At 40.4% G+C, this 11,950-nt stretch overlaps 1 protein-coding gene across 1 annotated transcript in view; it reads left to right on the plus strand.

Annotated features, from left to right (window-relative positions):
* The window catches only part of LOC122793022 (potassium channel subfamily K member 1-like), a 66,177-nt gene extending 60,586 nt beyond the window's left edge, over positions 1-5,591 (plus strand). The window contains exon 3 of the mRNA XM_044060670.1: positions 5,136-5,591. Coding sequence (XP_043916605.1) covers positions 5,136-5,413 — 278 coding nt within the window. The 3' untranslated portion in view covers positions 5,414-5,591. The remainder of the gene's footprint in view (positions 1-5,135) is intronic.
* Positions 5,592-11,950: the final 6,359 nt, after the last annotated feature.

An 11,950-nucleotide genomic window follows, 5' to 3' on the forward strand; every position in this document is an offset into this window, starting at 1 on the left:
TTTGTAGGTTGATGGGGCCACCCAGTAGGATAACTTGAGAGACTGAAAGGCCTGTTCTAGTATAAGCTCAGATGTAGGGGTTTTCAAGAGTCACTCCTTTTCTGGCCTGGTTCAGTTTCAGTACACCTGACAGGAGTTTGTTGGACTAGTGTCTTCATCCTCATTGACTCTTTGGACTCAGGAGGTGAATCAGTGTACTTTCTTTTGCACTTATACTTCCTAGGCTGCCTCAAAGGGGAGAATTCTGAGAAAGAAGAAACTGTATGACCAGATGTAATCTTCAGTCCTGGAGTGTGGCCTCCTGTGCAAACATCCTGTATAGCTGTGGGCAGATGGCCAGCAAAGTAGATAACTGAAGTCCCATGGTGCTTACAGTCACTGGCAATGTTGGTGGGAGTAAACAAATGTAAGCCTCATACCTGACACTGTGGATCTTAGCATCAGATGTCATAAAGCTGACTGGGGGGATGAAAGGGTCAGGCCTGTCATGGTCAAGACTGACCTCAATCTTGTGAGACTGACCATCAACACTAATGTCCACTGGCACTGTCACACTTGATGTTGACAACAGTGAGGCCAATTTGTGTGTCAGCATTGGGATTGTTGAGGCTGTGAGTTACAACACTAAAGCCAGGCCTGCAGATAACTCTTAACAGTTTCACCAGGAGTCCACTTTTGGCTGAACTGGGACCAGGACTTGATTCTATCGTCAGGCACACTGACGTCCCGCTCACCAGGCTGAACAAGGAGAGGGTCACGGTGAGCTGCCTGTCGGGCGCTAGGATCTACCACATAACACAAGCACTCAGGTCACTCCAAGGCAAGTACAAATATGACTCAGTCATTGTCCATGCTGGTGTGAATGACCTGAGACGTACCTCCCTGGACTACATGAAAAGAGACATAGAGGAGCTCTCTGAGAATGTAGCCCAAGCCGGTATGACCCTGACCTTGAGTAGCATCTTACCCTCACCAAGAATGATGCCACAATATGAAGACAAGATGATCAATTTCAACAATTGGCTTAAGTATTGGTGTCATTCAAAGGGGATCCATTGCCTGTCAGCCAGGGATGACATGCTCAACAAGCCACGCTGCTTTGCTAGGGACGGCTTGCACCTGTCACTCCTGGGCTTTCGGATATTGGTAAAGGCTCTTGCCACCCCCATAGTGCCTTTTTTAGGCAAGGCTCAAAAGACAAACTCACCTCCATAGGTATCACAAGGGATAAGAAACTAAGAGTAATGCTACTCAATGCCAGAAGTCTAAACCTCAAGATGCATGCACTCAAAACTCTCCTTAGCATGGAGAACATCGATATCTGTGCAGTAACAGAAACCAGGTTCAAGGCTCCCGAGAGCACCCCAGCACTACCAGGTTATACCTCATACCATGCTTTTCGGCCCCAAAACTCGGACCGAACCACAAAAGGAGGGGGAGTATCAATATTCGTCAAAGATTCCCACACCTCCATGTTGGTGGCACAGCACGAAGCATCGGAGACTATCCATGTGCAACTAACAGTGGGTAAAACTGCCTTCCAGTTTACAGCCTGCTACAGACCACCCTCCCAAACCCAGGAACCCCACTTGGCCTTCCTGAGAACACTGGAAAATATAAAGGTCTCTCCAAACACCATTATATTGGGCGACTTCAACTACCAAAACATAGACTGGGAGCATTACTCTAGCTCCAACACCCTAGCCCAAAGGTTCCTAGAATTTATAAACTCAAATGCTATGGAACAACTTGTGACCACTCCCACAAGAGGGGGAAAACATACTGGACCTGATCATCACCAACATGGGGACTCTATGCTCCAGACCAGAAGTGTATCCCTCACTGGTAAGATCAGACCATAAACTAATCTCACTGGATATTCACATCCCGACCCCAACCCCTGCCCAGAAAACCACAGTGAAAAACTTCTCTAAAGCAAATTTCACACTCTTCAAAACCGAGGTGGAATCCTTCAAAGCCCCCGGGCCTGTGGAAAATATGGCCCAGACCGCAGAATCCTTTATAAACGCATTCTATGAACACCTTCAGGAATGCATGGATCATGCAATCCCAAATAAAACAAAGACCCAATCCCCCAAAGCCAGGCATCCTGTCTGGTGGACCCCAGCCATAAACAAACTATACAACAGAAGAAGGAAGTTACTACATGATAGAGCAAAATCCCAAAAAGGGAAGGCATCTCTGATCAGTATTAGCAAAAAACTACGGGCACTCATGAAATCATCTAAGGCCAGTTTCAAGAGAAAAATTGCACAGGACACTAAAGATAATCACAAAGCATTCTTTAGTTATGTTAGGAACCTGGGTGGGAATTCCCAGATCTGCTCAGAATTAGTCCAAAATGACAAAAAATACACTGAACCCACAGACATTGCCAACACCCTGGCCAACAGGTTCAGCGCAAACCCCCCCCCCCCCCCCACCAAAAGAGCAAATATCTATTCCAGCAGAGTGCTGCCCCCCTGACATCTCAGATATTCAGGTAAGAGCCGCCCTCTCCAAAGCAAAAAACACTGTATCAATGGGACCAGACAGTGTCCTGGGCTGCGTCCTACATGAACTTCAAGATGAGCTGAACCCTAACATAAAGCTACTGTTCAGTCTCAGCCTTACTACAGGATATGTACCCAAAGAGTGGCGTACAGCAACAGTAGTCCCTCTCCACAAAGGTGGTGCATCAACGGATCCTGGAAACTATCGCCCCATAAGCCTGACTAGCTTGGTCTGCAAAGCTATGGAAAGGATCATCATGGAACTCATAAATAAAGATATTGGGGACCTACAGACACTGGATCCTACCCAGTTTGGCTTTGTTAAGGGCAGATCCTGCCTCTTAAACCTGGTTGATTTCTTTGAAACAGTCACCAAGGCCATTGACGAGGGGAAGGTGGTCCACACAGCCTACCTGGACCTCGCAAAAGCCTTCGATACAATACCCCACTTGGGCATCATAGATAAGCTATCCAGCTTAAATATAAACCCCTATGTCACTAGATGGGTTGCAAACTGGCTCAAGGACAGGACCCACATGGTTAGAATTGCTGGAGCTATGTCAGACTCCAAACCAGTTACAAGTGACGTCCCACAAGGCTCAGTACTGGGACCTCTCTTGTTCGGTATATATTTCTCGGAGGTACAGGCCAACACGGAAGAACTGTGGCTGACCAGGTTCGCAGATGACTGCAAACTGGGCACCATAATCAACTCTCCAGCTAACACAAGCATCCTCCAAAAGGGTCTCATAGAAACAGACAACTGCTGCTAGAGCCATGGTCTCAAGCTAAACGCCAAAAAGTATTTAGTCATCCCCTTTGGCAAAAACAAAGTGCCCACAAATTACCACATAGGTGGTAATCCATTAAGTATGGAAGAAGTAATTAGGGACCTGGGGAACCAAATTGATAGCAATCTCTCATTTGACAACCACGTGGCCAAAGTGGTTAGAAAAACATTCTATATAGCCCACCTAATCATGAAGGGATTCATATCTAGATCAGGGGAGGTCATTGTGCCCCTTTACTCATCCCGCATCAGGCCCATAATTGAGTACAATGCCCCTTTTGGGATGTACCTTACCAGACACCTGCAACAACTAGAAAGACCCCAAAAGTACCTCACCAAGAGGATCAAAGGGCTCAAACAGATGCCATATGCTGCCCGGTTAAAGAAACTCTAGCTCTACTCGGTTGCATACTGCCTGCTTAGAGGCGATCAGTGCCTGATGTATAAAGCCATGTCCAACCCGGAATTAATGAACATGTTGCACCTCAGAAAATCCAAATCCCATCGAGCTACGTGCTCGAGGGACTTGAACCTCAGCACAGAAATAAATAGGACATGCTGGAGGGACAGATTCATAACCCAGAGGCTCCCTTCACTCTGGAATAAAATCCCAGTCCAGGTTAGGCAGAGTCCCTCATTGACTCTCTTCAAGAGGAATCTTGATGAGTGGATGGGAGATTGTAGGTTTACCCCGGGTATCACTTCTGTGTCACTGTTAGACAGAGGCACAGTAAACTAACCTCGATAAAGGGCATAGTAAAAATTCATTTAAATGGGTGGCGAAAGCCAAACACACTCTGGCTAGGCTTACAAATGCCCTAGGGCAGATAGCCTAGTATGAACCTATGAAGGGAACTCAATGGGGAAAACCTGCTCCAGTAGCTGAAAACTCAGGTGTAGATAGAACTCTATTCACTCCAGTCTTAGTGAGGGAGGAGGGTTGGGATGACATTATCTGTATAGATAAAAAGGCCTCCCACATTTTCTTATAATAAAGGACTAAGGTGATGCAACACCTATACTTGAATGATCCCATCAAGTGTGGTCTAGGTGTCCAGAACTCTGGTTCAAAAGCAACTGAAACAATACTTCTGCATCTAGTTCTTTGTAATAAAAAGTCCAGTTTGGGGGGTAGAGACCCTTAGATGCATTTTTAGGGAGTACAAAGGCTCCAACTTACATCCTACTGGTTTTAGTCCTAGTGTTAAGAGGAGGGAACTCCAATATCAGGTCTTAAAATCCGTACAAGGGTAAAATGGAGATTTAATCTAATGACAAATTAGGGTTAATGAGCTACAGAGGTACAACAGCATGAAAATGCATAATACTGCACAAACACACACACACACACACACACACACACACACACACACACACACACACACACACACACACACACACACACACACACACACACACACACACACACACACACACACACACACACACACACACACACGAACAATGTATGTAAAATGAGTATTTCGTTGTATTGGTCCTGAATCAGCACTACCACCAAAATATCTATAACTGCTGAATTAAGTATTATTTTCCCTATAGATACAATACTTTTTTTATGTTTCCATTTGTGCAGACTAAAAAATGGAGATTGATGTCTCATGTGAGTTTATGTTATGATACTGTGGTTATAACAATCTGATGTTATGATGTAATACAACAAAACAGAAGGCATTTATTTAGCATGTACTTATTGCTAAGTGTTGGTACCTGTTTGTACTGAACCTTCTAAGAAAAATAAAACTCCCAGTTAAGTTCAAAGTAAAATCAACTAATGTAGTATTTCTACATTTTCTTGCGTCTCTTTCATGTAGGTTACCTTTTGGTGGGATTGATTGCCATGTTGCTGGCACTGGAAACCGTCTGTGAACTCCCAGAGCTGAAGGCTTTCAGAAAGCTGTTCTACCACCCAAAGGACAAACATGAAGAAGATCAAATGCCAGTACTTCCAAATACGAAAACATTTGCATCAGAGTTACCTGCTCATAAGCCTCCCGTTTCTATCCATGAGGATGCATCTATGAATGGTCCATACAAAACTGGACCTGAAGACCTGCATAAGCCAGCAGACAAACAAATGCTAATTAAATGATAGTAAATCAAAATTAAAATTTAGAAGCATTATGCTATATATTTGAATACATTTATTTTTTGATATCCCCATCAGTTTGCCTTGCATTTTCATTCAGGTTTGGATATCGGATAACTGATTTTGTACACCTGGGGTAATGGTCACAGTAATAAATAAAATTAATAGGTCTGTGAAAACACTACTGTATTATAAATGAATGCTGTTGGCTCTGTACTTTTGGTTTTGACTTGACATGCATAGTAACAACACAACACAGTGGAGGATTACATACTATGATGTGGTTTGGCAGGTGGTCAGAGCAAAGACTGGTCCATATTTTAGCATCATACTTTAGCAGCAGTTGTGCCTTTCACTGTCAAATAAATTAATGTACAGGAAACCCAGAACTGATGCTAGTCCCTTTACAATGCTGTAAATTCCCTTTTCTAACATCAAGAACTGGGACGAAAGCAAAACTTGCACAGCTGCCTTCCTGTAAATATATATATATATATATATATATATATATATATATATATATATATATATATATATATATATATATGTTCTGATCAAAATTGTAACTTATTGATTTTGACTGCAGCTTCAACTTCATTAAAAAAAACCCATAAAATAAACAATCATATAAAATTACTCACAGCATAAAATAAAATAACAGATAAGAAATAGTGCTATAATGGCAAATTAAATAAATAGATTTATTCACATATCCTACCCATCAAATGCCATATCAAAAAAGCATGTTTTAAGCTCTCTCCTGAAGTCACCCAGTGAATCCTGAATCCACAGAGGTAAAAATTCCATAGGTCAGGGGCTTGATAAGAAAACGAATGATATCCAAAGGTGCACCCATGGGACTGCCAGCAGCTCCGAGTCCGAGTGCAAAACCCAGGCAGAGCCACAGGGCATTAAATACTCCTTTAAGCAGGAGGGGCCAAAGTCCCGATGAATGGACAGCTGTGAATGGACACCAACATTAAGACTGAGATCCTACGGATGATCCTGTCTGGCACATGAAACCATGTGCAGGCTATTTACAACAGGCATAGTATGCTGGTAATGTGATGTACCAGTAAGGAGCCTTGCAGCAAAATTCTGCACCATCTGTAAGCGATCCTACACTGAGTTAGGAAGTCCCATGTAAAGGGCATTGCAGAATTATGACCTTGAGGAGAGTATCACATGAACAGTAGCCAAGAGATCAGCTTGAAATATCAAGTGCTTAATCCTTCATATGTTTTAGAAGAGGAGACATGAGGACTTTACAATAGCCAACACCTGGTCCCAAAATGCAAGCCTGGAGTCTAATATGACATTAAGGTTATGCATCTTATCAACAAAGGAAAGCTTGTTGCCACAGTACATGATGAACTTGTGCAAGGGAGGATCAGCAAAGTTTCTCAAGGTTGCATGAACTGAAAAGGCCTTGATTTTTAAGGTGATGGGTTTCAACCAATTTCAAATAAACCAGGAATGTATGGCTCTGAAATCACTAGCCAAAAAAAAACATACCTGCCATGCTGCCTTGAGGAACGGGGAGGTAGACCTGACTATCATAAGCATAGCTGTGGCATGCTAAACCCCTCTCCCTGAGCAGATCATCTAGTGCAAGCATATAGACTATGAACAATTCAGGCCTAAGACAGAACCCTGTGGTACTCCATATTCCAGAGGGCAAATGGCAGATGAATTGGTCCCAGAACAAAGATTGTGTATATAGTCAGACAGGTGAGCAAGATTTATGGTTATGAATGCTACAGAAAACTCCAGGAGCACCAACAGCAAATAATACTCCTGGTCTCTTGCCAAAAGAAAATCATTAAAGACTCTTACAAGAGTAGTCTCTGTGCTGTTATGAAGAGTCCAAAAACCTGAATAAAGGGGTGCAGTAGTCCACATAAGCTGGTTAGAAACAACCCTCTTAGTAATGTTCCCCAAAATGAAAGGTTAGACATTGGGAGATAGTTATCAAAACTGTTATGATCCAAAGATGTTTTTTGACGTTGGGGATAATAATGCTTTCTTCCAAAATCAACGGGAAAAGCCCGTTCCTCAAAGACTAAAACATGATCTGCAAAAATTAGACACATAATGTAGGTATCACTGACTGTAATTGTTTGATACCATATCTTTTAGTCTGCAGTAATTTGTCCTAAAAAATTATTACTTTAAATGGATGACTGATATGGTTTGGCAATACTTTCAGCTTTGACATCTTAATGTGAAAAAAGCAAAATGACAACTTTTTTAAGATGATGTGGCAAGTAAATTTTCAAAAGCATGTTTCAGTACTGAATTTTTATCATCAAGGTTTAAGTGCACCAGTAAGAAAAAACAATAAGTAAAAATAGATGTTTTAATAAAGAACATTTATCCAGTTTCTCTAGAAAGTAAAAAATAAGGAAGAAGAGTAAACATTTTGCAAATGAAAGACAGACAAGCTGATTTCAGAAAAGCATTCAAGGCTGATTTTGCTGATTGTGGTAATGAGGTACCAGAAAAATACCAGGAACTACCAAAACCAGCACTGAAGGCTTTTCTGAAATCAGCTTGTCTGCCTTTCTTTTGCAAAAATGCTCACTTTTTCACTCTTCTTCTTTATTTTTTACTTTTTAAAACAACTGAATAAAAAGCATTCTTTATTAAAAAAATCTTTGTTTTACTTATATTTTTATTTTTTTACTTTTTAGTTTTTAAGCAAAATACAACAGTAATTCTGTATAAAACTAAAATTGTGTTTTTGGGACTGTATGCGTGTGTGTGTTTGTGTTTAATGCCACTCATAGTATAGTGTATCCTGCTCTGTCCCTCTGTGGTTCGGAAACGTCTTTGTGGGACTGTCCCTCATTGAAGGAAGCTCGACATTTTTTTCTGCTGTCTTACAAGAGCATGACAAAAACCATAGAGGGACAGAGCCACAAAGCCAATTTCAATAAAAAGCATTCCAAATAATAAAAAGCATTCAAAAAACTCAACTGAGGCACATTGTTCTACAGTAGTTTTTAACGCTTACTGTATACCACAGAACACAATACAACAATTTGACAATTATTGAGACTCTGCATAGCAGAGAATGCTTTATATTGTGTTGAGAGTGGTTGCCTGTAACAGTTTTTCAAAAAGTCTGGACGTTAAGGTGTGAGGGTAAAATGAGACAATATTGTGTATTCATCACACTTCATTTACAAAACTGTGCACAACTATCTAGTTAATAATTTGTCAGCTTGGCGCAGCATTATAATAGTGTGTGTGTGTGTGTGTGTGTGTGTGTGTGTGTGTGTGTGTGTGTGTGTGTGTGTTTGAACTTAGTTCAGTATTAGACTATTGTAGCGCGAGCATGTGTGTGTGTGTTTTTCTTGAGATTGAGAGTTTGTCAAGTTAAAAAAAATAGGAAAAACTCTTACCACAGTTATAGAAGCATGAGCAAAAGTCGATATACTTTGACAAGAGTAATATCGGGTCAGAGCCAACATATGAATGCATAGCTGTGTACTTGCTTGTGCTCTCCAGGAGTGAGGGCCAAATACACACACCTACATCTATATTTATGTCAATGGTCCATAACAAGGAATGCATTTTTTCCAAACAATTGCTGCTCTGTATATGTTATACATTAATTTTCCTTAGTATACGCTGTTATTTTCAACTGCTGCATGCAGACCTTAAACATATAAAATATTTAAAATTATTTGGTGTGATTTAGTGGCATCCTATGTGAATATTTATCTTTGATAAAAATGTATGAGCATTTTCTTCCCACTGTTTTGGTAAAGCTAGGTTGTGTACTAATGTTAGAAGTCATTTTGTGTGCTTTTTAGAATGTAGGGAAATGTGTGAGAGAGAGAGAGAGAGAGAGTGTGTGTGTGTGTGTGTGTGTGTGTGTGTGTGTGTGTGTGTGTGTGTGTGTGTGTGTGTGTGTGTTTAACATCACTTGTAGTACAGTGCATCCTGCTCTGTCCCTCTATGGTTCTATCATGTCTTTGTGGGTCTGTCCATCGCCAACGAGAAGCTTGGCGTTTTTTTTGCACTATTTAGTGAGGGTGTAACAGAACCACAGAGGGACAGAGCCACACAGCCAATTTCAAGAAAAAAGCATTCTAATAATAATAATAATAATAAATAAATATATAGAAATATTACTGACGTATGGACTGTCCTCTTAAAAAATGCATTCTGAGAAAAAGCATTGACAAATCTAGATGATAGAAATGACATACATAGACAAGAATCACAAAAACAGAATTATCACACCAACTATAAAAGGTGTTAAAAAAGCAAAATGAAGATCTTGAACTCTATGAACAAACAAGACCCTGTGTGGACCAGCATGAAGACAAAGACTATGTCACATGTGGTTCGGATTGAGTGGGAGACATGCAACAGATATTGAATGCTATACAACAAGGAAATCAGCCAAGCTAAAGAAGTCTGACAATGGTGGCAGCAGCTGTGTGCATGTAAATTACTCCAGACAGTTAACAGAAATAGACAGATGAAAAGGCTACCAAAGTTTGGTGTGCACTGTGCACTTGTCATGCAGTGTATTGCTTTCAACCTTTTATTATTAGATAGAGAAGACACACTAGGATGAGATAATTTTTTCAGACTGGCCCACAAGCATCAGTCTGGTAAGTGACTTTCGTTGAGTCCAGGTGGTAGAGCTACATGGGAGCACAGCGGAGCATATATACTGTTCTCTAATGAGTTCCCTGGTAAAAATACAAAAGCTTTTTTTTTTTTTAGTAATAAGCCAGAATTGCATGTACTTGCAAGCCTTGCCAGCTTGCTGCAGTGTGCTTCTATGTTTTCCAGTACCAGGGCACCATGGACCTACTGCAGCATTACAGCACGTAATTTCTGATTCTTGACACTGACCAATAAGAGTACTTTCTTCTTGCTTCCAAAAACCCAAGAAAGGGCTGTGAGCATAACAAAGGCTCACATTAGATAAGAGCTCTGGGCAGCTTCAGTTGAGCAGTAAACTTTTTAGGGGGCAAACCAAAGTATCAAATCTATTAGGTAGTCCAAATTAATATTTTACATGGTTCTGTGATTGTAAGAGAGAGAGGGGGAGAGAGCGAGAGAGAGAGAGTGTGTGTGTGTGTGTGTGTGTGTGTGTGTGTGTGTGTGTGTGTGTGTGTGTGTGTGTGTGTGCGTGCGTGCGTGTGTGTGTGTGTGTGTGTGTGTGTGTGTGTGTGTGTGTGTGTGTGCACATAGTCCAGTAATTTAGGTCTGTAACAGTAGACAAATGCTCGGCATTAAAAAGCATAGCTCCAGATTTGTCCGTAGCTGTAAATAAACCTCATCACTGCATTGAGAAAATCCATATATTGTTTTCCTTACATTTATGCATTTTTTTAAAGCCCAGCCCTGGCTCACTGTCAGGTTAAATGACTTGCTCAAAGTCACACAGTAGGCAAATGGAAATAGAGTCAAATCCTGTATCCTTATGGCTTTTTTTAAACCCAAATGGTAAACACTCAACCTAGCAGCAGTGTCTGGCTAAGTGACTTGTTCAAAGTCACATAGTAGGCAACTGGAGCTAGAAAGAATTAAGCTCTGCACCTTTGATTCCAGCAAGCAGCTCATTAACTGCTCAGAGTCTTAATCGTCTGCAATTACTGTCAGACCTTAATGAACTTCTTTTGATAAAGCATTATGGATTTTACCAGTCATTAGAATTTCATAATTTATGTTCAGAAAGCACCAATGATGCAAAATCTGTTGTTCTGTTAACTTTTTATGTGAGTGGTGGCAGTCTGCTTAACATTTATGCCCTGTCCTTCATTAGCTTCTTTTTTGTTTCTGGTAAATCACTGAGGATTACAGTCAGTCAATAATACTAGTCATGAGAGTTCCAAAGCTCTTATTGCTCAGAAAACGTATTTCCATGCAACACATTACTTTATTGACTGATGAACTGAATTAGAGTGGCTTAGCATGTAAGGCTCTGAGCTGTTAACAAACTGCTTCTTGTAGTCAAATGTATAGGGTTTGAATACTTCCTTCGCTCTTTGTGTATTCTGCGACTGAATTTGCTTAAGCAGGCCAAGTCTACTAGAAAGTAACAGTTTGCCTAGTGAGATTTCTTGATTAACATAACATATAAAATAAAACAAAATATTTAAAAGATGTCTACCTATTATTTATAACTCTGTCCAGACTTTTTGAGTAAAGAAATTGATAGATATTTTTCATCTGTAAATTTTGTGACTTCCTTGCAAATTGTTATAGATTTCAGTCTGTAAATAATGACAAGCATGTGAATTTCAAATTTTGTATCCATCAGAAAATGCTTGTTAATGCAAATATTGTTATTCTAAAAAGGTTCTGTGTAAATAAGATAAATATTTAAAATTTGTCCTTGATTGTGAATTTTTGTCTCAAATTGTTGAGCTAAGATGTTGAGAGGGCAAAGGTTTGTTGCATGGTTGCACTGCATGGTTCTGACAGTAATGAGATGAAATACATTTCTGGACCATTATTTATGAATTTATTCATTTATTTGATATTAAGCAGATATGTGAGGTGAACAGT

The sequence above is a fragment of the Protopterus annectens genome, chromosome 2.part0 (genome assembly GCF_019279795.1).
Source record: "Protopterus annectens isolate FY-2018-M chromosome 2.part0, PAN1.0, whole genome shotgun sequence".
Classification (NCBI taxonomy): domain Eukaryota; kingdom Metazoa; phylum Chordata; order Ceratodontiformes; family Protopteridae; genus Protopterus; species Protopterus annectens.